We start from the raw sequence: 27,994 nt of genomic DNA, 5'->3' as shown, positions 1-27,994 counted from the left end.
TGGTCCTGATGGAGGTTCTCCTCCCCGGTTCTGGTCCTGATGGAGGTTTTCCTTCCTGGTTCTGGTCCTGATGGAGGTTTTCCTGCCTGGTTCTGGTCCTGATGGAGGTTTTCCTGCCTGGTTCTGGTCCCGATGGAGGTTTTTCTTCCTGGTTCTGGTCCCGATGGAGGTTTTCCTTCCTGGTTCTGGTTCTGATGGAGGTTTTTCTGCCTGGTTCTGGTTCTGATGGAGGTTTTTCTTCCCGGTTCTGGTTCTGATGGAGGTTCTCCTGCCTGGTTCTGGTCCTGATGGAGGTTTTCCTTCCCGGTTCTGGTTCTGATGGAGGTTTTTCTGCCTGGTTCTGGTCCTGATGGAGGTTTTCCTTCCTGGTTCTGGTCCTGATGGAGGTTTTCCTTCCTGGTTCTGGATCTGATGGAGGTTCTCCTTCCTGGTTCTGGTCCTGATGGAGGTTCTCCTCCCCGGTTCTGGTCCTGATGGAGGTTTTCCTTCCTGGTTCTGGTCCTGATGGAGGTTTTCCTTCCCGGTTCTGGTTCTGATGGAGGTTTTTCTGCCTGGTTCTGGTCCTGATGGAGGTTTTCCTTCCTGGTTCTGGTCCTGATGGAGGTTTTCCTTCCTGGTTCTGGATCTGATGGAGGTTCTCCTTCCTGGTTCTGGTCCTGATGGAGGTTCTCCTCCCCGGTTCTGGTCCTGATGGAGGTTTTTCTTCCTGGTTCTGGTCCTGATGGAGGTTTTCCTTCCTGGTCCTGGTCCTGATGGAGGTTTTCCTTCCTGGTTCTGGTCCTGATGGAGGTTTTCCTTCCTGGTTCTGGTCCTGATGGAGGTTTTCCTTCCTGGTTCTGGTCCTGATGGAGGTTTTCCTTCCTGGTTCTGGTCCTGATGGAGGTTTTCCTTCCTGGTTCTGGTCCTGATGGAGGTTTTCCTGCCTGGTTCTGGTCCTGATGGAGGTTTTCCTTCCTGATTCTGGTGCTGATGGAGGTTTTCCTTCCTGGTTCTGGTGCTGATGGAGGTTCTCCTTCCTGGTTCTGATCCTGATGGAGGTTTTCCTTCCTCGTTCTGGATCTGATGGAGGTTCTCCTTCCTGGTTCTGGTCCTGATGGAGGTTTTCCTTCCTGGTTCTGGTCCTGATGGAGGTTTCCCTTCCTGGTTCTGGTCCTGATGGAGGTTGTCCTTCCTGGTTCTGGTCCTGATGGAGGTTTTCCTGCCTGGTTCTGGTCCTGATGGAGGTTTTCCTTCCTGGTTCTGGATCTGATGGAGGTTTTCCTTCCTGGTTCTGGTCCTGATGGAGGTTCTCCTCCCCGGTTCTGGTCCTGATGGAGGTTTTCCTTCCTGGTTCTGGTCCTGATGGAGGTTTTCCTTCCCGGTTCTGGTTCTGATGGAGGTTTTTCTGCCTGGTTCTGGTCCTGATGGAGGTTTTCCTTCCTGGTTCTGGTCCTGATGGAGGTTTTCCTTCCTGGTTCTGGATCTGATGGAGGTTCTCCTTCCTGGTTCTGGTCCTGATGGAGGTTCTCCTCCCCGGTTCTGGTCCTGATGGAGGTTTTTCTTCCTGGTTCTGGTCCTGATGGAGGTTTTCCTTCCTGGTCCTGGTCCTGATGGAGGTTTTCCTTCCTGGTTCTGGTCCTGATGGAGGTTTTCCTTCCTGGTTCTGGTCCTGATGGAGGTTTTCCTTCCTGGTTCTGGTCCTGATGGAGGTTTTCCTTCCTGGTTCTGGTCCTGATGGAGGTTTTCCTTCCTGGTTCTGGTCCTGATGGAGGTTTTCCTGCCTGGTTCTGGTCCTGATGGAGGTTTTCCTGCCTGATTCTGGTGCTGATGGAGGTTTTCCTTCCTGGTTCTGGTGCTGATGGAGGTTCTCCTTCCTGGTTCTGATCCTGATGGAGGTTTTCCTTCCTCGTTCTGGATCTGATGGAGGTTCTCCTTCCTGGTTCTGGTCCTGATGGAGGTTTTCCTTCCTGGTTCTGGTCCTGATGGAGGTTTCCCTTCCTGGTTCTGGTCCTGATGGAGGTTGTCCTTCCTGGTTCTGGTCCTGATGGAGGTTTTCCTGCCTGGTTCTGGATCTGATGGAGGTTTTCCTTCCTGGTTCTGGTCCTGATGGAGGTTCTCCTCCCCGGTTCTGGTCCTGATGGAGGTTTTCCTTCCTGGTTCTGGTCCTGATGGAGGTTTTCCTTCCTGGTTCTGGTCCTGATGGAGGTTTTCCTGCCTGGTTCTGGTCCCGATGGAGGTTTTTCTTCCTGGTTCTGGTCCCGATGGAGGTTTTCCTTCCTGGTTCTGGTTCTGATGGAGGTTTTTCTGCCTGGTTCTGGTTCTGATGGAGGTTTTTCTTCCCGGTTCTGGTTCTGATGGAGGTTCTCCTGCCTGGTTCTGGTCCTGATGGAGGTTTTCCTTCCCGGTTCTGGTTCTGATGGAGGTTTTTCTGCCTGGTTCTGGTCCTGATGGAGGTTTTCCTTCCTGGTTCTGGTCCTGATGGAGGTTTTCCTTCCTGGTTCTGGATCTGATGGAGGTTCTCCTTCCTGGTTCTGGTCCTGATGGAGGTTCTCCTCCCCGGTTCTGGTCCTGATGGAGGTTTTCCTTCCTGGTTCTGGTCCTGATGGAGGTTTTCCTTCCCGGTTCTGGTTCTGATGGAGGTTTTTCTGCCTGGTTCTGGTCCTGATGGAGGTTTTCCTTCCTGGTTCTGGTCCTGATGGAGGTTTTCCTTCCTGGTTCTGGATCTGATGGAGGTTCTCCTTCCTGGTTCTGGTCCTGATGGAGGTTCTCCTCCCCGGTTCTGGTCCTGATGGAGGTTTTTCTTCCTGGTTCTGGTCCCGATGGAGGTTTTTCTGCCTGGTTCTGGTCCCGATGGAGGTTTTTCTTCCTGGTTCTGGTCCTGATGGAGGTTTTCCTTCCTGGTTCTGGATCTGATGGAGGTTCTCCTTCCTGGTTCTGGTCCTGATGGAGGTTCTCCTCCCCGGTTCTGGTCCTGATGGAGGTTTTCCTTCCTGGTTCTGGTCCTGATGGAGGTTTTCCTTCCTGGTTCTGGTCCTGATGGAGGTTTTCCTTCCTGGTTCTGGTCCTGATGGAGGTTCTCCTCCCCGGTTCTGGTCCTGATGGAGGTTTTCCTTCCTGGTTCTGGTCCTGATGGAGGTTTTCCTTCCTGGTTCTGGTCCTGATGGAGGTTTTCCTTCCTGGTTCTGGTCCTGATGGAGGTTCTCCTCCCCGGTTCTGGTCCCGATGGAGGTTTTTCTTCCTGGTTCTGGTCCCGATGGAGGTTTTCCTTCCTGGTTCTGGTTCTGATGGAGGTTTTCCTTCCTGGTTCTGGTTCTGATGGAGGTTTTTCTGCCTGGTTCTGGTTCTGATGGAGGTTTTTCTTCCTGGTTCTGGTCCTGATGGAGGTTTTCCTGCCTGGTTCTGGTCCTGATGGAGGTTTTCCTGCCTGGTTCTGGTCCTGATGGAGGTTTTCCTTCCTGGTTCTGGATCTGATGGAGGTTCTCCTCCCCGGTTCTGGTCCTGATGGAGGTTCTCCTCCCCGGTTCTGGTCCTGATGGAGGTTTTCCTTCCTGGTTCTGGTCCTGATGGAGGTTTTCCTTCCTGGTTCTGGTCCTGATGGAGGTTTTCCTGCCTGGTTCTGGTCCTGATGGAGGTTTTCCTTCCTGGTTCTGGTCCTGATGGAGGTTTTCCTTCCTGGTTCTGGTCCTGATGGAGGTTTTCCTTCCTGGTTCTGGTTCTGATGGAGGTTTTCCTGCCTGGTTCTGGTTCTGATGGAGGTTTTCCTGCCTGGTTCTGGTCCTGATGGAGGTTTTCCTGCCTGGTTCTGGTCCTGATGGAGGTTTTCCTTCCTGGTTCTGGTCCTGATGGAGGTTTTCCTGCCTGGTTCTGGTCCTGATGGAGGTTCTCCTTCCTGGTTCTGGTCCTGATGGAGGTTTTCCTGCCTGGTTCTGGTCCTGATGGAGGTTTTCCTTCCTGGTTCTGGTTCTGATGGAGGTTTTCCTGCCTGGTTCTGGTTCTGATGGAGGTTTTCCTGCCTGGTTCTGGTCCTGATGGAGGTTTTCCTGCCTGGTTCTGGTCCTGATGGAGGTTTTCCTTCCTGGTTCTGGTCCTGATGGAGGTTTTCCTTCCTGGTTCTGGTCCTGATGGAGGTTTTCCTTCCTGGTTCTGGTCCTGATGGAGGTTTTCCTTCCTGGTTCTGGTTCTGATGGAGGTTTTCCTTCCTGGTTCTGGTCCTGATGGAGGTTTTCCTTCCTGGTTCTGGTCCTGATGGAGGTTTTCCTTCCTGGTTCTGGTTCTGATGGAGGTTTTCCTTCCTGGTTCTGGTTCTGATGGAGGTTTTCCTTCCTGGTTCTGGTCCTGATGGAGGTTTTCCTTCCTGGTTCTGGTCCTGATGGAGGTTTTCCTGCCTGGTTCTGGTCCTGATGGAGGTTTTCCTTCCTGGTTCTGGTCCTGATGGAGGTTTTCCTGCCTGGTTCTGGTCCTGATGGAGGTTTTCCTGCCTGGTTCTGGTCCTGATGGAGGTTTTCCTTCCTGGTTCTGGTCCTGATGGAGGTTTTCCTACCTGGTTCTGGTTCTGATGGAGGTTTTCCTGCCTGGTTCTGGTCCTGATGGAGGTTTTCCTTCCTGGTTCTGGTCCTGATGGAGGTTTTCCTTCCTGGTTCTGGTCCTGATGGAGGTTTTCCTACCTGGTTCTGGTTCTGATGGAGGTTTTCCTGCCTGGGGGTGGGGGGTATCATTACACCACGCTTCCGTTCCCTCTCTGCTCTCTGATTGGTCCGGCGCTTTCTGCTGACATGTAAAAATGCTGGAAGTCCTGGGTGGTGTGTAGCGCAGCACGATGTGGATCCCCTTCGGTATTTTACCCCCCCCCCCCATGCGGAGCCCCTCGTATTACCACATTAACATAAATATCCTGCCGGAGCCCAGAGCGCTCCGGGGAAACCTCATGTGTACGTTTGCTGTTTACTTTGTGGACCAGAAGAACGGGAGCGAACAGAAAGGTCATTGTTCCTACATTCCTCAGTGGTCATGTGATCTCCGTCCTGTTTTCATGTGTGCAGATCGCCAACGCCATGGTGAGCACATGGCAGGGTCCGCCGGCCATGAAGTCGCTCTTCACCAGGATGTTCTGCTGTAAGAGCTGCCCCAACATCGTGAAGACCAACAACTTCATCAACTTCCAGAGCTACTTCCTGCAGAAGGTACAAGCCCGCTCCCCTCTGGGTGCTTTCCTCCATGAAATCCAGCCTTCCGTCCGTCTTTTCTCCCCAGTAGAGGAGAAACGACACATCAGATGATGGAACTGAGACACGTCTCCATCTGACAGAAGACCAGCTGGTTGTGGTTTACAGTTTTAACCTCTTGTTCCCCAGACGTTTCAGTGTGTTCTTGGGTGAGGACGGTTGGCTGAATGATGCTGTTAAATGATGCTTAAATGGAGTTTTCATCGTGTTTCTGCAGTTTAATGAAGGTATTTACTGGTCTGCCCACTGGGGACCAGGTTGTTCTGGAACCTGGACCCGGAGGCGGGCTCATTCAGGGTTTAGAGAGGCGGTCCACCTGCCAGCATCTTTCTACCAGTTGGAGCAGAAGGACCCAGCAGAGAGGAAGCTTGTATCACAATGATAATAATGGTGGACCAGAGACGGACCCCTGGGGGGCGTGATGGGTCGAAGAGCAGGACAGTTTTCTGATCTTCTGTCAGGTCCAACCTGGACATGTGGGTCAGCTCTGGTCCGCGTCTCATATAAACACTGATGTTTGTTTATTCCAGACGATGCCGGTTGCTATGGCGTTGCTAAGAGACGTGCAGAACCTCTGTCCCAAAGACGTCCTCAGTTTCATACTTGACCTTATCAAGTACAACGACAACCGCAAAAACAAGGTGAAGGCTTTAAAATCCCGCTTCTTAAAAGAATTCATTCATTTATTATTTCTATTTTTATCTTTTGGCTTTTATTTGATTTTTTTTTTTTGTTAATTTGGTTTGATTTTCATTTATCTTTGTTTTTATTTGATTAAATTATTTTCCTAGATCAGCTTGGCGTATTTGTTGTATTTTATTTATTATATTTTTATTTTGTTTCACTTTTATGATATTTGATTTTAGTTTGTGTGCGCGTGTGTGTATAAGCGTGTGTGTGTGTTTATGCGTGTGTGTGTGTGTGTATGTGTGAATGTGTGTCTGCGTGTGTGTTTGTGTGTGTGTCTGCGTGTGTGTTAGTGTGTGCGTGTGTGTGTCTGCGTGTGTGTTTGTACGTTTGTGTGTGTGTTTGTGTGTGAATGTTTGTGTGTGTGTGTGAAACAGAAATAAAAACGCGCTGCGCTCTCTGCGGTAGTTTTCAGACAACTACTACCGAGCAGATCTGATCGAGGCGCTCACCAACTCTCTGACTCCGGCCATCAGCATCAGCAACGAGGTGCGCACCGTGGACAACCTGAACGCCGACGTGCGCCTCATCGTGGAGGAGATCACGCGATTCCTCAACATGGAGAAGCTGCTGCCGAGCTTCCGGAACACCATCACGGTCAGGTAGCGAGCAGACTTCTGGCAAAATGGTTCCTCGTGTTTTACCGGACAGTCCCTGAACGTCACGCGACTCTCCGACACGTCGCCGCTCCGTTCAGGGCCGCAGATCAGAAGGAAGATAAAAAAGCAAACCCTGTAGAGTGCGCGGCCAACATCTGGACCGACATGTGTTCTCTCCGTAGCTGTCTGAGAGCGATTCGCCAGCTTCAGAGGAACGGTCACATTCCCAGCGACCCATCGCTCTTCAAGTCCTACGCAGAGTACGGACACTTCGTAGATGTTCGCATCGCTGCTGTGGAGGCTCTGGTCGACTACACCAGAGGTACGTCGGGTTCTGGAGACCTCACCGTGTCAAGCTGTGCTGCACACTTTCACCTTGTTAATGTTTGTTTTGCTGCAGTTGAACGGAGCTCAGCGGAGCTGCAGTGGCTGCTGTCCCTGGTCCAGAACGATCCGGTCCACTACGTCAGGTCAGATCACGCCACGGAGAAACATGCAAACACGCCTCATCTTCTGCTGCGTGCAGACACGCAGTTTCTATCCCAAAATGTCTCCCTCCCCTCATCTGCAACCTTCATTCCAGTCACCACAACTTCATCACCTAGTCTTCCTGGAACCAACTGTTCAGGCTGGATCCACAGCGGTGGTCCTCTGGAGGACCTTCTGCTGGATCCACAGCGGTGGTCCTCTGGAGGACCTTCTGCTGGATCCACAGCGGTGGTCCTCTGGAGGACCTTCTGCTGGATCCACAGCGGTGGTCCTCTGGAGGACCTTCTGCTGGATCCACAGCGGTGGTCCTCTGGAGGACCTTCTGCTGGATCCACAGCGGTGGTCCTCTGGAGGACCTTCTCTCGGAGAGAAGCTGTTTTCTGTCGTGCCGTTTGTGAAACATGAGGACAGAATCTGAACGTTGACCTGATCTGTCCCAGCAGACATAAGATCCTGGGCATACTCTGCAAGAATCCACCGTTCACCCGGACGGCCGACTCGGCGCTGTGTAACGAAGCTCTGGTTGACCAGCTGTGGAAGCTCATGAACTCAGGTAACACACCTGTACTGTTGACAAGAGTCCCAAATCCAGTCATTCATTTAAGCACAGAGACCAAAGCTGTCCGGAAACCACAGAATCCACCAGGTGGTACTGGTTCTGGGAACATGACCAGCTGGGGGAGTGTAGTCGTAGGTGTTTCCTAATCCTGGTCCTCGGGGCCCACCGGCCTGCATCTTTTGGTTCCTATGGTGGGCCCCGAGGACCAAGATAAGGAAACACTGCTCTGGTCAGCCTGGTGGGGGCACCATGCATGGTATCCTGTTAGCAACAATACAAGAAGTAGTAGAAGAAGAAGCTGCAGGAAGAGAAGAAGAAGCTAGAGGAAAGTGGTCCTCCAGGGTTAGATAAGGGTTGAGATGGCTCAGGAGAACTGACGACTTTTTATTTGGATGGCACTGTGCGCCCTGGGCGGTCGCCCACCTTGCTCACAGCAAAAACCATCACTGGTTCCCAGTCCAGACCATGATGCTGTAAACTGGTTTGTCTTTCACTCCGGATTTTATCCTCTAACTGGTTGATTCCTCTAACTGGTTGGTTCCTCTGACTGGTTGGTTCCTCTGACTGGTTGGTTCCTCTACTGGTTGGTTCCTCTAACTGGTTGATTCCTCTGACTGGTTGGTTCCTCTGACTGGTTGGTTCCTCTGACTGGTTGGTTCCTCTACTGGTTGGTTCCTTTAACTGGTTGGTTCCTTTAACTGGTTGGTTCCTCTGACTGGTTGGTTCCTCTAACTGGTTGGTTCCTCTGACTGGTTGGTTCCTCTGACTGGTTGGTTCCTCTGACTGGTTGGTTCCTCTACTGGTTGGTTCCTTTAACTGGTTGGTTCCTTTAACTGGTTGGTTCCTCTGACTGGTTGGTTCCTCTAACTGGTTGGTTCCTCTACTGGTTGGTTCCTTTAACTGGTTGGTTCCTTTAACTGGTTGGTTCCTCTGACTGGTTGGTTCCTCTGACTGGTTGGTTCCTCTGACTGGTTGGTTCCTCTACTGGTTGGTTCCTTTAACTGGTTGGTTCCTTTAACTGGTTGGTTCCTCTGACTGGTTGGTTCCTCTAACTGGTTGATTCCTCTAACTGGTTGATTCCTCTGACTGGTTGGTTCCTCTGACTGGTTGGTTCCTCTGACTGGTTGGTTCCTCTGACTGGTTGGTTCCTCTGACTGGTTGATTCCTCTGACTGGTTGGTTCCTTTGACTGGTTGGTTCCTCTACTGGTTGATTCCTCTACTGGTTGGTTCCTCTACTGGTTGGTTCCTCTGACTGGTTGGTTCCTCTACTGGTTGGTTCCTCTACTGGTTGGTTCCTCTGACTGGTTGGTTCCTCTGACTGGTTGGTTCCTTTAACTGGTTGGTTCCTTTAACTGGTTGGTTCCTCTGACTGGTTGGTTCCTCTGACTGGTTGGTTCCTCTGACTGGTTGGTTCCTTTAACTGGTTGGTTCCTCTGACTGGTTGGTTCCTCTGACTGGTTGATTCCTCTGACTGGTTGGTTCCTCTGACTGGTTGGTTCCTTTAACTGGTTGGTTCCTCTGACTGGTTGGTTCCTCTGACTGGTTGGTTCCTTTAACTGGTTGGTTCCTCTGACTGGTTGGTTCCTCTGACTGGTTGATTCCTTTAACTGGTTGGTTCCTTTAACTGGTTGGTTCCTTTAACTGGTTGGTTCCTCTGACTGGTTGGTTCCTCTGACTGGTTGATTCCTTTAACTGGTTGGTTCCTTTAATTGGTTGGTTCCTCTGACTGGTTGGTTCCTCTAACTGGTTGGTTCCTCTAACTGGTTGGTTCCTCTAACTGGTTGGTTCCTCTGACTGGTTGGTTCCTCTGACTGGTTGGTTCCTCTGACTGGTTGGTTCCTCTGACTGGTTGGTTCCTCTGACTAGTTGGTTCCTCTAACTGGTTGGTTCCTCTGACTGGTTGGTTCCTCTAACTGCTTGGTTCTGCTTAGTCTCCAGCTGGTTAGCCTCCAGCTAGTTAGCTTCCAGCTAGTTAGCCTCCAGCTGGTTAGTCTCCAGCGAGCTTACCACGCTGCAAAGCTGTAGCGTGCCAGTCCAAACAACCACCACCTCCAAGCCAAATACTGGTCTCTGCTCCCAGATTCCTGACCAGCTCGGAGGTCTGGTTGCAGCCTGTTGTTCCACTTATTGATTTACAAGCAGGACAAACTGCTGATCGTTCTTTCCTCCAGGCTCCTTTTGGCTGGCTGCTGCTGCCAGTTTAAACACATGCTCACCACAATTGTATGTTAGGAAACCGAGCTGCATGTTGTTTCCTCCCCCATGAGTGTTAAACACAACAAAGTTCCAACACAGACGCTGTATTTCTCCTCTTGAGCCACAGTCCACCCCCCATGCTCGGCGCCAGGTCTGTCTGTGTGTCCAATGTCTGGTTGAAGGTCGTTCAGCTGCTGTCTCTGCAGGCTGAGGATTTTTAACCTGATGGTCTTTAAACTGATCAGAGATCAGGTCTTTAAAGTGGAACTATTATGTGCATTTCAGTCTAATTTATTTTTATTTCTGAGCCCAGAAGGGCTGGGATTGATGGAGTTATTGTCACAAATGGCTTTATTTACTTCAGACCGACCCTCTCCGTAGGCTGTCAGATCAGCCTGCGGGCAAAACGAGTGGATTGAGACTCTTCCGCATTAAGCCCCGCCTCCCGCCGCTGCACTACATCGGGAGCGCGCACTGCACCTGCTTTCACCGTCATTGTAACATCTCATAAACAGAAGGATTAGGCTCATATGAACTCAATAAAAAAAAAAAAACTACAATGTCAACACATAGCATCCAGCCCTACATGTTGGAACCTGAATCAGAGCCTGAAAACGAAGTGGAAAACAGCAACCCACAGCAACGAATGCAGCAGGATGTCTCTCTTTGGTAAACTCACCAGCCATCGTTGGAAATAACTTTATCCCACGTTTTCCACCCGCCTGATGTATTTGTACATGCCCTTGTTAACCAGTAGAAGGTAACCAATCACCCAACCTTATCCCCCGGGACGTCACAAGGACTTCCACGTAGAAAAAACTCTAAAACCACGCGTTTTTCGTCACCATGGAAACTCAAACTCAAACATGCGTTTAGGTGATAAAAAACAGTGCCGTTCACATGTCTGATGAGGATTCAACACTGTAACACTGTAGAAAGCTCAGAAAACTCCAAATACCATCATAGGAACCCTTTAAGATGATCAGAGATCAGGATCAGAGCATCACAGTAAAGCCCGTTCCATCCTCCACGAGAAGCCAGAACTTTTTTCTTGTTCTCGAGGCTCCGAGAAGAAAATGACGTCATTTTGTTCTCGCGGACGTGTTTGAAGACAATTCTTGACACATCGGGCTGGCAGAACTTTTTTCTTGCGGGGCTGCGAGAAGTATCGTGTGATTGGTCGGACATTGGAGGTGGGCGTGGTTAACACAGAGAAAGCATGAAGCGGAGTTGCTGCTTCCGTGTGTTTGCTGTTGCCGGCAAACACACGGCAAAAGTGTTTTGATAAAACAGCTTATTGAGGTGGTGAGAAAGTACGAACATTTTTACATGTGGCGTTTAAACACTCGGACCCAGCCGCGTGCACGACCCGCCCTGCCGCGGACGAAGCTGCTCGTTAAATATGAAACTAGAAAAGCACGCAGAGGGCGGAAACCTCCGCCAAGCACGATGTTAAAGAACCCTTTTAAAACATCCCTGGATCCAAACGGTGATCCTGATCACCACCAGAATTTAATCAGTTCTTCATTTTTACATTTGCAACAACTCTTGAAATATTTATAAAATCCCTCCGTAACCTTTTAGCAAAGGTTACGGGGTTACCTTCTTGAGCAAAAAGACGCCAGGAAAAACATCACCTCCTTGGCAGAGGTAACAACCGGGTTCATTGCACATGAAAGCAGACACCCCCCAGCAGTGATCCCTCCCCGCTGCAGACGTGCTTCTCGTGTAGTATGTATGGACCTGCCGAACAAGACGTTTTTTCTTGTTCTTGCAGCCTCGAGAACAAGAACTCAGTTCTTGCTTCTCGTGGAGGATGGAACAGGCTTTAGTCTGAGCCCGCCTCTTTTATCTGTGTGTTTTACAGGTATGTCCCACGACTGGCGACTGCGCTGCGACGCCGTGAACCTCTACTACGCGCTGTTCGGCCTGACTCGGCCCTCCTGCCTGCCTCTGCCAGAGCTGGGCCTGGTCCTCAACCTGAAGGAGAAGAAGGCAGTCCTCAACCCCACCATCAAGCCGGAGCTGGGCGTCGGCGCCGTCATGGACTCGCCTGCCAGCATCGGCATCCACGGTGTGGGCATGAGCTACAGCACAGTAAGGGTCAGAAGGAGAAGCAGGATGATGGAGTCAGCCTTCTCCTCTTCTGGATCTTTCTGAGTCACATGGTCCGGATGATGTCAGTGGTCACTGGTTAACATGGCAACGGGAGGCAAAGTCTGACCGGGACCAGTTTTCTTGTAACAATAGTGTTGATCCTGGCTACTGCTCCTTTGTTTTCCAGGTGGATGAGGAACTAGATCCCATCTCATTGGGGGTGTGTGGGGTTGGTCAGCCCCCCCAGGGCCTGAAGAGGAAGGCTGAGACCCCACTGGGTTCTCCTCCAGAACCGGGACAGGTTTTGCAGCAGCAGGAGGACGATGGAAGAGGCCGCTACAAGATCCGGGTGAGATGCAGTTTGTCCAGCATTCCCTCTGGAAGTGACCCAGTCGTCTCTGCTGTCCGTTAAAATGGTCTCTATGGTTCTGGTCCAGTTCAACACCATGGAGGAAGAAGACATCGATATGGAGACAGTTCATGACAGCCAAGCCTTCATCCACCATCACCTAAACCTGTTGGAGAGGCCTTCTACACCAGGTACACACACACACACACACACACACACACACACACATATATCTCCCTGCATGTGTCCAGGTCTACATCAGAACCTAGAAAACCCAGTTCAGGTCCAGATCTAAATCCCACCCAAAGTCCAGAACATCCAGAGACTGGTTCAGACCATGTTTTGGGATTTTTACATCCAAACCCTTGGAGAACCTCAGATGGACTAAATCTGAATCAATAGATCAATAGTAATGACTCTTTCATTAGATATAGATATATATCAGCATCATGCAATCTCCTACTAAAACCATCTAAACCATGTAAACCATCTAAACCATGTAAACCATCTAAACCATGTAAACCACTAAAACCATGTAAACCACTAAAACCATCTAAACCATGTAAACCATCTAAACCATGTAAACCACTAAAACCATGTAAACCACTAAAACCATCTAAACCATGTAAACCATCTAAACCATGTAAACCACTAAAACCATGTAAACCACTAAAACCATCTAAACCATGTAAACCATCTAAACCATGTAAACCACTAAAACCATGTAAACCACTAAAACCATCTAAACCATGTAAACCACTAAAACCATGTAAACCACTAAAACCATGTAAACCATGCAAACCACTAAAACCATGTAAACCATGCAAACCACTAAAACCATGCAAACCACTAAAACCATGTAAACCACTAAAACCATGTAAACCATGTAAACCACTAAAACCATGTAAACCACTAAAACCATGTAAACCACTAAAACCATGTAAACCACTAAAACCACTAAAACCATGTAAACCACTAAAACCATGTAAACCACTAAAACCATGTAAACCACTAAAACCATGTAAACCATGCAAACCACTAAAACCATGTAAACCATGCAAACCACTAAAACCATGCAAACCACTAAAACCATGTAAACCACTAAAACCATGTAAACCATGTAAACCACTAAAACCATGTAAACCACGTAAACCACTAAAACCATGTAAACCATCTAAACCATGTAAACCACTAAAACCATCTAAACCATGTAAACCACTAAAACCATGTAAACCACTAAAACCATGTAAACCACTAAAACCATCTAAACCATGTAAACCATCTAAACCATGTAAACCACTAAAACCACTAAAACCATGTAAACCACTAAAACCATGTAAACCACTAAAACCATCTAAACCATGTAAACCACTAAAACCATGTAAACCACTAAAACCATGTAAACCATGTAAACCACAAAAACCATGTAAACCATCTAAACCATGTAAACCACTAAAACCATGTAAACCATGTCAACCACTAAAACCATGAAAACCACTAAAACCATCTAAACCATGTAAACCACTAAAACCATCTAAACCATGTAAACCACTAAAACCATCTAAACCATGTAAACCATCTAAACCATGTAAACCACTAAAACCATCTAAAACTTTTAAACCACTAAAACCATCTAAACCATGTAAACCACTAAAACCATCTAAACCATGTAAACCACTAAAACCATCTAAAACTTTTAAACCATCTAAACCATACATGTCAAACTCAGGCCCACGGGCCAATTTTAGCCCACACTACAAATATATTTGGGCTGCAAGATGATTTCAAATATTTATTACATCTGGCCCACTGATCCATTATGCAGCACACGTACCACTAACACTTGCATGTAAAAAGTGACGCCAAGTATCTGGAATGACCCATGAGCATCATCAGAGTCAATGGAAGCAAACTGAACTGGATAAATATGTTATTTACTGAAAGCATGGTCTGTTCAAATTTGATAGAGATAATTTTTTTTTTTTTTTTTTTTTTTTTTTTTAGGCGTTGGCCTTGATGGCCTGTGATTGAAAGGTTTAGGTTACAAATAAAAGGAATATAAAGTTCCAGATATATAGGCCTGATATAGACTGATGAAAGACTGATATTTCAGTCTTTTTTTTAAACCTGTTCTGGGTTCAGTGTTAAGCAAAACAGGCCTAACTATTTAGTGTATGGAAATGTTTAAGACAGTACTGTATCTCAAAGATAATAAAAACATGAACAATAGCCATCACTTTCTGAATAAAAAATGAGTTTGGCCCTCTACTTTGTTCCTCTTTTTAATTCTGGCCCTCTGTGAATTTGAGTTTGACACCCCTGATCTAAACCATTGAAACCATCTGAACAATTTAAACCATTTAAACCTTTTAAACCATCTAAATCTTTTAAACCGTCTAAGCCATTGAACTGTCAAAACCATTGAAACCATCTAAACAATTGAAACCATTTAAACCTTTAAAACCATCAAAACCATTAAAAGCATCCAAATCATTTCATCTATTTAAAGCATCCAGTCCATCAAAACCATTTAACCCGTTTAAAGCATTCAAACCATTTAAACCTTCTAAAGCATCCAAACCGTTAATACCATTTAAAGCATCTAATCCATTGAAACCATTTAAAGCATCCAAACCATTTAAACCATTGAAACCATTTAAAACCATTGAAACCATCTAAAACTATTTAAACCATCTAAAACCATTGAAAACATCTAAACCATTGAAAAACTCTAAACCATTGAGACCATTGAAAGCATAAACCATTTAAACCTTCTAAAGCATCCAAACCATTTAAACCATTTAAAGCACCCAAACCATTTAAACCATTTAATCCATTTAACGCATCCATACCACTTAAAGCATCCATACCACTTAAAGCATCCATACCACTTAAAGCATCCATACCACTTAAAGCATCCAAACCATTTAAAACATCCAAACCATTTAACCATCCAAACCATTTAAACAATTTAAAGCATCCATACCATCTAAACCATTTAAAGCATCCAATCCATTGAAACCATTTAAACCATCAAAACCATTGAAACCATCTAAATCCATTTGAACCATATAAACTATTGAAATAATTCAAACCATCTAAACCATTAAAACCCACTAAACTATTGAAACCATTTAAATAATTGAAACTATCTAAACCGTCCAAACATTTAAAGCAGTTATCCTTACTGTTAATTCAACAAGAGCCACACTCAATATACAGACAAGACAAGAGTGTCTGTTCATTAATGAATACTTTATTTAAAATTTAAAATGTACAAATCTTGCAAAATAGTTTGAAATTATCTGGTGGTTCAGATATTAGTGTCGCAGGCCAAAGTTGGCAACCACTGATCTACATCATCCAACCCGGGGGTCTCCAACTCTAGACTTTTGGAGGAAGCTGGAGAACCTGGAGAGAACCCATGCATACACAGGGAGAATATGTAATCTCAGGCCACTGTTTTAGTCTTCCCCCCTGCAGAGATTCAAACTTGCATCTTTCTGGCTGTGAGGCCAGAGTGCTAACCACTACACCACTGTGCCGCCTACTTGTTCACAACCATACAAAAACACCAGAAGAAGAAAAACTTGCAGGTTCTGGTCTTGACCGGATGCTTTTTATTTGGTGGCTTCTGTGTAGATTTCTTCCTGTTCCTCTTCCTCTATGATTCGTTTCTCTGGTTGTGTGTTATCTATACAACCCAACACCGCCCCCTTGTGGTTCATGTTGTAATTGCTGCATTTTCTTTAAGCGACAGATAGCTAAGCTTCTTGAAAACAGACTAAATTACATACGTAACCAACACAGGAGATGGGTGAAAATTTCTGTCTGTCTGCATATGTCTCCTGCATCCAGCAGAAATGGGCCTTTAAATCTCCATCAGATGTCCCCGAGGTCTTCCTCTTCTACCTTTTAAGAATGGTAGAGTGTGTACCTGTGTGATGGACTCCAGCTGGTCTATGGAGGTTTTCCAGCGTTTCCATCCGTCCAGGAGGTTTACAATCCAGACACAACATGTAGTGTTTATTCAGAGACTCTAGATCAGTGGTGTCCAAAGTCGGTCCTCGAGGGCCGCTGTCCTGCAGGTTTCCCATGTATTCCTGTTCCAACACATCTAGCTTCCACTAAATGGATCAAACAGCCAATGACGTGCACAACTGATTAAGCTCTACTACTAATTAATTTGAATCAGGTGTGTCTGAGCAGGGATACATAGAAAACCTGCAGGATTCTGGCCCTCGAGGACCGGAGCTGGACACCTCTGCTCTAGATGGTAAATCCACCATTATTTATCACATCTTCATCACCATCACTACCATGTTGCTAAGAGACCTCTATTTTCACCTGGACATGATGATGAAGACACTTCCTGTCAGACTTTCCACCAATCAGAGAGCTTAAACTGACGGTAACGTCCAATCAGGAGCAGCCAAAGTTCAACAAGTGATGAGAAAGATCTGTGTCTTAGTTATGGTTGATTTAAAGGGAAGTCTGTGATCTGAATCTGGCATCAACCTCCATCTTTTTATTCTTCTCAGGAAAAGAGCCACAGCTGGTGGAGCAGACCCTCTCCATGCCCGCCACGCCCGTCCCCTCGTTCCCCAAAGACACCGCCTCCTCCTCTTCAAAGCACGGAGGCGACCATCATCATCACCACCACCACCATGAACACAAGAAGAAGAAGAAGAAGCACAAACACAAACACAAACACAAGCACAAACATGAAAGCAAGGACAGGGAGAGGGACCAAGACCGAGACCGGGACAACTCCCATGCCTACAGCAACAGTCCAGCCAGCGGCAGGTCTCTGCACTCGCCGTCCATGTCCGACTGAACATCCGTAGGTCCAGTCCTTCCCGGCGCCTCTCAGCCGAGCCAGAGGCAGTCAGGATGGATGGCGGTGAAGGTTCTGTGGGCCGAGCTGAAGCTGTTTTTAATCCAGCTGCTGCCACTGATTTAGGATTCTCTGTGTCAGGAAATGTTTTAACTAGCTTTGATCCAACAGCTCTCATTCTGATGAGGTGGTCTGAAACCCGCCGCAGGGTCCAGAACATCCAGATAATGAGCACGGTCAAAACCAGCAGCCTCTTGTTTTAATGTCGGCATGAATATTTCAGCTGAGGATTCTTCAGGAAACCATTAAATCCAGCACAGAAACTGTTCTAAACGTCATTTTATGTTTCCTAACATTTAGAAATAAATAAATAAAACCAACTCATTTTTCGTCCTTTTGTTTGGAAGAAACCCGATCTGTGGTTGGTTGGAAGTCTGGAGGAAGCAGAGGTTCGAGGAATGTTCATGTGTACAGAACATTTCATGTTGCATGAAAAGCACTGCAGCAGAAATATTAGAATAAACTAAAGATTTGACAGAAACAGACTGAAAAGGAAACGTGTGATGCTGATAGACGTCCCGTCGTCGATGTTGAGGTGCAATTACGTTTATTCAGCAGAGAAAAGGAAAATCCTCATTTTCATTATAAGCAAATTGTCCGCCAGACTGAAGGTAGACGTGGTGGACAGTGTCCTCTAGTCTGAACGGAGACGCGGTAGACAGTGTCCTGGTCCGAACTGAAGGTAGACGTGGTGGACAGTGTCCTGGTCCGAACTGAAGGTAGACGTGGTGGACAGTGTCCTGGTCCGAACTGAAGGTAGACGTGGTGGACAGTGTCCTCTAGTCTGAAGGGAGACGCGGTAGACAGTGTCCTGGACCGGAGTGAAGGTAGACGTGGTGGACAGTGTCCTGGTCCGAACTGAAGGTAGACGTGGTGGACAGTATCCTCTAGTCTGAAGGGAGACGCGGTGGACAGTGTCCTGGTCCGGACTGAAGGTAGACGTGGTGGACAGTGTCCTCTAGTCTGAAGGGAGACGCGGTAGACAGTGTCCTGGACCGGAGTGAAGGTAGACGTGGTGGACAGTGTCCTGGTCCGGACTGAAGGTAGACGTGGTGGACAGTGTCCTCTAGTCTGAAGGGAGACGCGGTAGACAGTGTCCTGGACCGGAGTGAAGGTAGACGTGGTGGACAGTGTCCTGGTCCGGACTGAAGGTAGACGTGGTGGACAGTGTCCTCTAGTCTGAAGGGAGACGCGGTGGACAGTGTCCTGGACCGGAGTGAAGGTAGACGTGGTGGACAGTGTCCTCCAGACTGAAGGTAGACGTGGTGGACAGTGTCCTGGCCCAGACTGAAGGTAGACGTGGTGGACAGTGTCCTGGACGGGAGTGAAGGTAGACGTGGTGGACAGTGTCCTGGACCGGAATGAAGGTAGACGTGGTGGACAGTGTCCTCCAGACTGAAGGTAGACGTGGTGGACAGTGTCCTGGCCCAGACTGAAGGTAGACGTGGTGGACAGTGTCCTGGACCGGACTGAAGGTAGACGTGGTGGACAGTGTCCAGACTGAAGGTAGACGCGGTGGACAGTGTCCTGGACCGGAGTGAAGGTAGACGTGGTGGACAGTGTCCTGGTCCGGACTGAAGGTAGACGTGGTGGACAGTGTCCAGACTGAAGGTAGACGTGGTGGACAGTGTCCTGGTCCGGACTGAAGGTAGACGTGGTGGACAGTGTCCTCCAGACTGAAGGTAGACGTGGTGGACAGTGTCCTGGTCCAGACTGAAGGTAGACGTGGTGGACAGTGTCCTGGTCCAGACTGAAGGTAGACGTGGTGGACAGTGTCCTGGTCCAGACTGAAGGTAGACGTGGTGGACAGTGTCCTGGTCCGAACTGAAGGTAGACGTGGTGGACAGTGTCCTGGTCCGAACTGAAGGTAGACGTGGTGGACAGTGTCCTCCAGACTGAAGGTAGACGCGGTGGACAGTGTCCTGGTCCAGACTGAAGGTAGACGCGGTGGACAGTGTCCTGGTCCAGACTGAAGGTAGACGTGGTGGACAGTGTCCTGGTCCAGACTAAAGGTAGACGTGGTGGACAGTATCCTGGTCCGAACTGAAGGTAGACGTGGTGGACAGTATCCTGGTCCGAACTGAAGGTAGACATGGTGGACAGTGTCCTCCAGTCTGAAGGTAGACGTGGTGGACAGTGTCCTCCAGAGTGAAGGTAAACGTGGTGGACAGTGGCCGCCAGACTGAAGGTAGACGTGGTGGACAGTGTCCTCCAGAGTGAAGGTAGACGTGGTGGACAATGTCCTCCAGACTGAAGGTAGACGCGGTGGACAGTGTCCTGGTCCAGACTGAAGGTAGACGTGGTGGACAGTGTCCTCCAGACTGAAGGTAGACGTGGTGGACAGTGTCCTCCAGACTGAAGGTAGACGCGGTGGACAGTGTCCTCCAGACTGAAGGTAAACATGGTGGACAGTGTCCTGGTCCGAACTGAAGGTAGACGTAGTGGACAGTATCCTGGTCCGAACTGAAGGTAGACGTGGTGGACAGTGTCCTCCAGACTGAAGGTAGACATGGTGGACAGTGTCCTCCAGACTGAAGGTAAACATGGTGGACAGTGTCCTGGCCCAGACTGAAGGTAGACGTGGTGGACAGTATCCTGGTCCGAACTGAAGGTAGACGTGGTGGACTGTGTCCAGACTGAAGGTAGACGTGGTGGACAGTGTCCTGGTCCGAACTGAAGGTAGACGTGGTGGACAGTGTCCTGGTCCGAACTGAAGGTAGACGTGGTGGACAGTGTCCTGGTCCGAACTGAAGGTAGACGTGGTGGACAGTGTCCTGGTCCAGACTGAAGGTAGACGCGGTGGACAGTGTCCTCCAGACTGAAGGTAGACGTGGTGGACAGTGTCCTCCAGACTGAAGGTAGACGTGGTGGACAGTGTCCTCCAGACTGAAGGTAGACGTGGTGGACAGTGTCCTCCAGTCTGAAGGTAGACGTGGTGGACAGTGTCCTCCAGTCTGAAGGTAGACGTGGTGGACAGTGTCCTGGTCCAGAATGAAGGTAGACGTGGTGGACAGTGTCCTCCAAACTGAGAATGGCGCGGTGGACAGTGTCCTCCAGACTGAAGGTAGACGTGGTGGACAGTGTCCTCCAGACTGAAGGTAGACGTGGTGGACAGTGTCCTGGTCCGAACTGAAGGTAGACGTGGTGGACAGTGTCCTGGTCCGAACTGAAGGTAGACGTGGTGGACAGTGTCCTCCAGACTGAAGGTAGACGCGGTGGACAGTGTCCTGGCCCAGACTGAAGGTAGACGTGGTGGACAGTGTCCTGGACGGGAGTGAAGGTAGACGTGGTGGACAGTGTCCAGACTGAAGGTAGACGCGGTGGACAGTGTCCTGGACCGGAGTGAAGGTAGACGTGGTGGACAGTGTCCTGGTCCGGACTGAAGGTAGACGTGGTGGACAGTGTCCAGACTGAAGGTAGACGTGGTGGACAGTGTCCTGGTCCGGACTGAAGGTAGACGTGGTGGACAGTGTCCTCCAGACTGAAGGTAGACGTGGTGGACAGTGTCCTGGTCCAGACTGAAGGTAGACGTGGTGGACAGTGTCCTGGTCCAGACTGAAGGTAGACGTGGTGGACAGTGTCCTGGTCCAGACTGAAGGTAGACGTGGTGGACAGTGTCCTGGTCCGAACTGAAGGTAGACGTGGTGGACAGTGTCCTGGTCCGAACTGAAGGTAGACGTGGTGGACAGTGTCCTCCAGACTGAAGGTAGACGCGGTGGACAGTGTCCTGGTCCAGACTGAAGGTAGACGCGGTGGACAGTGTCCTGGTCCAGACTGAAGGTAGACGTGGTGGACAGTGTCCTGGTCCAGACTAAAGGTAGACGTGGTGGACAGTATCCTGGTCCGAACTGAAGGTAGACGTGGTGGACAGTATCCTGGTCCGAACTGAAGGTAGACATGGTGGACAGTGTCCTCCAGTCTGAAGGTAGACGTGGTGGACAGTGTCCTCCAGAGTGAAGGTAAACGTGGTGGACAGTGGCCGCCAGACTGAAGGTAGACGTGGTGGACAGTGTCCTCCAGAGTGAAGGTAGACGTGGTGGACAATGTCCTCCAGACTGAAGGTAGACGCGGTGGACAGTGTCCTGGTCCAGACTGAAGGTAGACGTGGTGGACAGTGTCCTCCAGACTGAAGGTAGACGTGGTGGACAGTGTCCTCCAGACTGAAGGTAGACGCGGTGGACAGTGTCCTCCAGACTGAAGGTAAACATGGTGGACAGTGTCCTGGTCCGAACTGAAGGTAGACGTAGTGGACAGTATCCTGGTCCGAACTGAAGGTAGACGTGGTGGAGAGTGTCCTCCAGACTGAAGGTAGACATGGTGGACAGTGTCCTCCAGACTGAAGGTAAACATGGTGGACAGTGTCCTGGCCCAGACTGAAGGTAGACGTGGTGGACAGTATCCTGGTCCGAACTGAAGGTAGACGTGGTGGACTGTGTCCAGACTGAAGGTAGACGTGGTGGACAGTGTCCTGGTCCGAACTGAAGGTAGACGTGGTGGACAGTGTCCTGGTCCGAACTGAAGGTAGACGTGGTGGACAGTGTCCTGGTCCGAACTGAAGGTAGACGTGGTGGACAGTGTCCTGGTCCAGACTGAAGGTAGACGCGGTGGACAGTGTCCTCCAGACTGAAGGTAGACGTGGTGGACAGTGTCCTCCAGACTGAAGGTAGACGTGGTGGACAGTGTCCTCCAGACTGAAGGTAGACGTGGTGGACAGTGTCCTCCAGTCTGAAGGTAGACGTGGTGGACAGTGTCCTGGTCCAGAATGAAGGTAGACGTGGTGGACAGTGTCCTCCAAACTGAGAATGGCGCGGTGGACAGTGTCCTCCAGACTGAAGGTAGACGTGGTGGACAGTGTCCTCCAGACTGAAGGTAGACGTGGTGGACAGTGTCCTGGTCCGAACTGAAGGTAGACGTGGTGGACAGTGTCCTGGTCCGAACTGAAGGTAGACGTGGTGGACAGTGTCCTCCAGACTGAAGGTAGACGCGGTGGACAGTGTCCTGGCCCAGACTGAAGGTAGACGTGGTGGACAGTGTCCTGGACGGGAGTGAAGGTAGACGTGGTGGACAGTGTCCTGGACCGGAGTGAAGGTAGACGTGGTGGACAGTGTCCTCCAGACTGAAGGTAGACGTGGTGGACAGTGTCCTGGCCCAGACTGAAGGTAGACGTGGTGGACAGTGTCCTGGACCGGACTGAAGGTAGACGTGGTGGACAGTGTCCAGACTGAAGGTAGACGCGGTGGACAGTGTCCTGGACCGGAGTGAAGGTAGACGTGGTGGACAGTGTCCTGGTCCGGACTGAAGGTAGACGTGGTGGACAGTGTCCAGACTGAAGGTAGACGTGGTGGACAGTGTCCTGGTCCGGACTGAAGGTAGACGTGGTGGACAGTGTCCTCCAGACTGAAGGTAGACGTGGTGGACAGTGTCCTGGTCCAGACTGAAGGTAGACGTGGTGGACAGTGTCCTGGTCCAGACTGAAGGTAGACGTGGTGGACAGTGTCCGCCAGACTGAAGGTAGACGTGGTGGACAGTGTCCTGGTCCGAACTGAAGGTAGACGTGGTGGACAGTGTCCTGGTCCGAACTGAAGGTAGACGTGGTGGACAGTGTCCTCCAGACTGAAGGTAGACGCGGTGGACAGTGTCCTGGTCCAGACTGAAGGTAGACGTGGTGGACAGTATCCTGGTCCGAACTGAAGGTAGACGTGGTGGACAGTATCCTGGTCCGAACTGAAGGTAGACATGGTGGACAGTTTCCTCCAGTCTGAAGGTAGACGTGGTGGACAGTGTCCTCCAGAGTGAAGGTAAACGTGGTGGACAGTGGCCGCCAGACTGAAGGTAGACGTGGTGGACAGTGTCCTCCAGAGTGAAGGTAGACGTGGTGGACAGTGTCCTCCAGACTGAAGGTAGACGCGGTGGACAGTGTCCTGGTCCAGACTGAAGGTAGACGTGGTGGACAGTGTCCTCCAGACCGAAGGTAGACGTGGTGGACAGTGTCCTCCAGACTGAAGGTAGACGCGGTGGACAGTGTCCTCCAGACTGAAGGTAAACATGGTGGACAGTGTCCTGGTCCGAACTGAAGGTAGACGTAGTGGACAGTATCCTGGTCCGAACTGAAGGTAGACGTGGTGGACAGTGTCCTCCAGACTGAAGGTAGACATGGTGGACAGTGTCCTCCAGACTGAAGGTAAACATGGTGGACAGTGTCCTGGCCCAGACTGAAGGTAGACGTGGTGGACAGTATCCTGGTCCGAACTGAAGGTAGACGTGGTGGACTGTGTCCAGACTGAAGGTAGACGTGGTGGACAGTGTCCTGGTCCGAACTGAAGGTAGACGTGGTGGACAGTGTCCTGGTCCGAACTGAAGGTAGACGTGGTGGACAGTGTCCTGGTCCAGACTGAAGGTAGACGCGGTGGACAGTGTCCTCCAGACTGAAGGTAGACGTGGTGGACAGTGTCCTCCAGACTGAAGGTAGACGTGGTGGACAGTGTCCTCCAGACTGAAGGTAGACATGGTGGACAGTGTCCTCCAGTCTGAAGGTAGACGTGGTGGACAGTGTCCTGGTCCAGAATGAAGGTAGACGTGGTGGACAGTGTCCTCCAAACTGAGAATGGCGCGGTGGACAGTGTCCTCCAGACTGAAGGTAGACGTGGTGGACAGTGTCCTCCAGACTGAAGGTAGACGTGGTGGACAGTGTCCTGGTCCGAACTGAAGGTAGACGTGGTGGACAGTGTCCTGGTCCGAACTGAAGGTAGACGTGGTGGACAGTGTCCTCCAGACTGAAGGTAGACGCGGTGGACAGTGTCCTGGTCCAGACTGAAGGTAGACGTGGTGGACAGTATCCTGGTCCGAACTGAAGGTAGACGTGGTGGACAGTGTCCTCCAGACTGAAGGTAGACGTGGTGGACAGTGTCCTCCAGACTGAAGGTAGACGCGGTGGACAGTGTCCTGGTCCAGACTGAAGGTAGACGCGGTGGACAGTGTCCTCCAGACTGAAGGTAGACGCGGTGGACAGTGTCCTGGTCCAGAATGAAGGTAGACGCGGTGGACAGTGTCCTCCAGACTGAAGGTAGACGTGGTGGACAGTGTCCTCCAGTCTGAAGGTAGACGTGGTGGACAGTGTCCTGGTCCAGAATGAAGGTAGACGTGGTGGACAGTGACCTCCAGACTGAGAATGGCGCGGTGGACAGTGTCCAGACTGAAGGTAGACGTGGTGGACAGTGTCCTCCAGACTGAAGGTAGACGTGGTGGACTGTGTCCAGACTGAAGGTAGACGTGGTGGACAGTGTCCTGGTCCGAACTGAAGGTAGACGTGGTGGACAGTGTCCTGGTCCGAACTGAAGGTAGACGTGGTGGACAGTGTCCTCCAGACTGAAGGTAGACGCGGTGGACAGTGTCCTGGTCCAGACTGAAGGTAGACGTGGTGGACAGTATCCTGGTCCGAACTGAAGGTAGACGTGGTGGACAGTATCCTGGTCCGAACTGAAGGTAGACATGGTGGACAGTGTCCTCCAGTCTGAAGGTAGACGTGGTGGACAGTGTCCTCCAGAGTGAAGGTAAACGTGGTGGACAGTGGCCGCCAGACTGAAGGTAGACGTGGTGGACAGTGTCCTCCAGAGTGAAGGTAGACGTGGTGGACAGTGTCCTCCAGACTGAAGGTAGATGCGGTGGACAGTGTCCTGGTCCAGACTGAAGGTAGACGTGGTGGACAGTGTCCTCCAGACTGAAGGTAGACGCGGTGGACAGTGTCCTCCAGACTGAAGGTAAACATGGTGGACAGTGTCCTGGTCCGAACTGAAGGTAGATGTAGTGGACAGTATCCTGGTCCGAACTGAAGGTAGACGTGGTGGACAGTGTCCTCCAGACTGAAGGTAGACATGGTGGACAGTGTCCTCCAGACTGAAGGTAAACATGGTGGACAGTATCCTGGTCCGAACTGAAGGTAGACGTGGTGGACAGTGTCCTGGTCCGAACTGAAGGTAGACGTGGTGGACTGTGTCCAGACTGAAGGTAGACGTGGTGGACAGTGTCCTGGTCCGAACTGAAGGTAGACGTGGTGGACAGTGTCCTGGTCCGAACTGAAGGTAGACGTGGTGGACAGTGTCCTCCAGACTGAAGGTAGACGTGGTGGACAGTGTCCTCCAGACTGAAGGTAGACATGGTGGACAGTGTCCTCCAGTCTGAAGGTAGACGTGGTGGACAGTGTCCTGGTCCAGAATGAAGGTAGACGTGGTGGACAGTGTCCTCCAAACTGAGAATGGCGCGGTGGACAGTGTCCTCCAGACTGAAGGTAGACGTGGTGGACAGTGTCCTCCAGACTGAAGGTAGACGTGGTGGACAGTGTCCTGGTCCGAACTGAAGGTAGACGTGGTGGACAGTGTCCTGGTCCGAACTGAAGGTAGACGTGGTGGACAGTGTCCTCCAGACTGAAGGTAGACGCGGTGGACAGTGTCCTGGCCCAGACTGAAGGTAGACGTGGTGGACAGTGTCCTGGACGGGAGTGAAGGTAGACGTGGTGGACAGTGTCCTGGACCGGAGTGAAGGTAGACGTGGTGGACAGTGTCCTCCAGACTGAAGGTAGACGTGGTGGACAGTGTCCTCCAGACTGAAGGTAGACGTGGTGGACAGTGTCCTGGCCCAGACTGAAGGTAGACGTGGTGGACAGTGTCCTGGCCCAGACTGAAGGTAGACGTGGTGGACAGTGTCCTCCAGACTGAAGGTAGACGTGGTGGACAGTGTCCTCCAGACTGAAGGTAGACGTGGTGGACAGTGTCCTGGCCCAGACTGAAGGTAGACGTGGTGGACAGTGTCCTGGACCGGACTGAAGGTAGACGTGGTGGACAGTGTCCAGACTGAAGGTAGACGCGGTGGACAGTGTCCTGGACCGGAGTGAAGGTAGACGTGGTGGACAGTGTCCTGGTCCGGACTGAAGGTAGACGTGGTGGACAGTGTCCAGACTGAAGGTAGACGTGGTGGACAGTGTCCTGGTCCGGACTGAAGGTAGACGTGGTGGACAGTGTCCTCCAGACTGAAGGTAGACGTGGTGGACAGTGTCCTGGTCCAGACTGAAGGTAGACGTGGTGGACAGTGTCCTGGTCCAGACTGAAGGTAGACGTGGTGGACAGTGTCCGCCAGACTGAAGGTAGACGTGGTGGACAGTGTCCTGGTCCGAACTGAAGGTAGACGTGGTGGACAGTGTCCTGGTCCGAACTGAAGGTAGACGTGGTGGACAGTGTCCTCCAGACTGAAGGTAGACGCGGTGGACAGTGTCCTGGTCCAGACTGAAGGTAGACGTGGTGGACAGTATCCTGGTCCGAACTGAAGGTAGACGTGGTGGACAGTATCCTGGTCCGAACTGAAGGTAGACGTGGTGGACAGTGTCCTCCAGACTGAAGGTAGACGTGGTGGACAGTGTCCTCCAGACTGAAGGTAGACGTGGTGGACAGTGTCCAGACTGAAGGTAGACGTGGTGGACAGTGTCCTCCAGAGTGAAGGTAGACGTGGTGGACAGTGTCCTCCAGACTGAAGTTAGACGTGGTGGACAGTGTCCTGGTCCGAACTGAAGGTAGACGTGGTGGACAGTGTCCTGGTCCGAACTGAAGGTAGACGTGGTGGACAGTGTCCTGGTCCAGACTGAAGGTAGACGTGGTGGACAGTGTCCTGGTCCAGACTGAAGTTAGACGTGGTGGACAGTGTCCTGGTCCAAACTGAAGGTAGACGTGGTGGACAGTGTCCTCCAGACTGAAGGTAGACGTGGTGGACAGTGTCCTGGTCCGAACTGAAGGTAGACGTGGTGGACAGTGTCCTCCAGACTGAAGGTAGACGCGGTGGACAGTGTCCTGGTCCAGACTGAAGGTAGACGTGGTGGACAGTATCCTGGTCCGAACTGAAGGTAGACGTGGTGGACAGTGTCCTCCAGACTGAAGGTAGACGTGGTGGACAGTGTCCTCCAGACTGAAGGTAGACGCGGTGGACAGTGTCCTGGTCCAGACTGAAGGTAGACGCGGTGGACAGTGTCCTCCAGACTGAAGGTAGACGCGGTGGACAGTGTCCTGGTCCAGACTGAAGGTAGACGCGGTGGACAGTGTCCTCCAGACTGAAGGTAGACGTGGTGGACAGTGTCCTCCAGTCTGAAGGTAGACGTGGTGGACAGTGTCCTCCACACTGAGAATGGCGCGGTGGACAGTGTCCAGACTGAAGGTAGACGTGGTGGACAGTGTCCTCCAGACTGAAGGTAGATGTGGTGGACTGTGTCCAGACTGAAGGTAGACGTGGTGGACAGTGTCCTGGTCCGAACTGAAGGTAGACGTGGTGGACAGTGTCCTGGTCCGAACTGAAGGTAGACGTGGTGGACAGTGTCCTCCAGACTGAAGGTAGACGCGGTGGACAGTGTCCTGGTCCAGACTGAAGGTAGACGTGGTGGACAGTGTCCTCCAGACTGAAGGTAGACGCGGTGGACAGTGTCCTGGTCCAGAATGAAGGTAGACGTGGTGGAAAGTGACCTCCACACTGAGAATGGCGCGGTGGACAGTGTCCAGACTGAAGGTAGACGTGGTGGACAGTGTCCTCCAGACTGAAGGTAGATGTGGTGGACTGTGTCCAGACTGAAGGTAGACGTGGTGGACAGTGTCCTGGTCCGAACTGAAGGTAGACGTGGTGGACAGTGTCCTGGTCCGAACTGAAGGTAGACGTGGTGGACAGTGTCCTCCAGACTGAAGGTAGACGCGGTGGACAGTGTCCTGGTCCAGACTGAAGGTAGACGTGGTGGACAGTATCCTGGTCCGAACTGAAGGTAGACGTGGTGGACAGTATCCTGGTCCGAACTGAAGGTAGACATGGTGGACAGTGTCCTCCAGTCTGAAGGTAGACGTGGTGGACAGTGTCCTCCAGAGTGAAGGTAAACGTGGTGGACAGTGGCCGCCAGA

At 50.7% G+C, this 27,994-nt stretch overlaps 1 protein-coding gene across 2 annotated transcripts in view; it reads left to right on the top strand.

Annotated features, from left to right (window-relative positions):
* The window catches only part of taf2 (TAF2 RNA polymerase II, TATA box binding protein (TBP)-associated factor), a 34,651-nt gene extending 17,265 nt beyond the window's left edge, over window positions 1-17,386 (top strand). For both annotated transcript variants that reach the window (XM_079240655.1, XM_079240656.1), the window contains 10 exons: window positions 5,019-5,159; window positions 5,732-5,842; window positions 6,297-6,490; window positions 6,670-6,809; window positions 6,888-6,957; window positions 7,420-7,529; window positions 11,600-11,829; window positions 12,017-12,178; window positions 12,267-12,369; window positions 16,720-17,386. In XM_079240655.1, the coding sequence (XP_079096781.1) occupies window positions 5,019-5,159; window positions 5,732-5,842; window positions 6,297-6,490; window positions 6,670-6,809; window positions 6,888-6,957; window positions 7,420-7,529; window positions 11,600-11,829; window positions 12,017-12,178; window positions 12,267-12,369; window positions 16,720-17,015 (1,557 nt within the window). In that variant the 3' untranslated portion in view covers window positions 17,016-17,386. The remainder of the gene's footprint in view (window positions 1-5,018; window positions 5,160-5,731; window positions 5,843-6,296; window positions 6,491-6,669; window positions 6,810-6,887; window positions 6,958-7,419; window positions 7,530-11,599; window positions 11,830-12,016; window positions 12,179-12,266; window positions 12,370-16,719) is intronic.
* The last annotated feature ends 10,608 nt before the right edge of the window (window positions 17,387-27,994 follow it).

Source organism: Telmatherina bonti (assembly GCF_933228915.1).
Source record: "Telmatherina bonti genome assembly, chromosome: 5".
In the NCBI taxonomy this organism is placed as follows: Eukaryota; Metazoa; Chordata; class Actinopteri; order Atheriniformes; family Telmatherinidae; genus Telmatherina; species Telmatherina bonti.
This window is presented reverse-complemented; position numbering and strand designations above follow the sequence as displayed.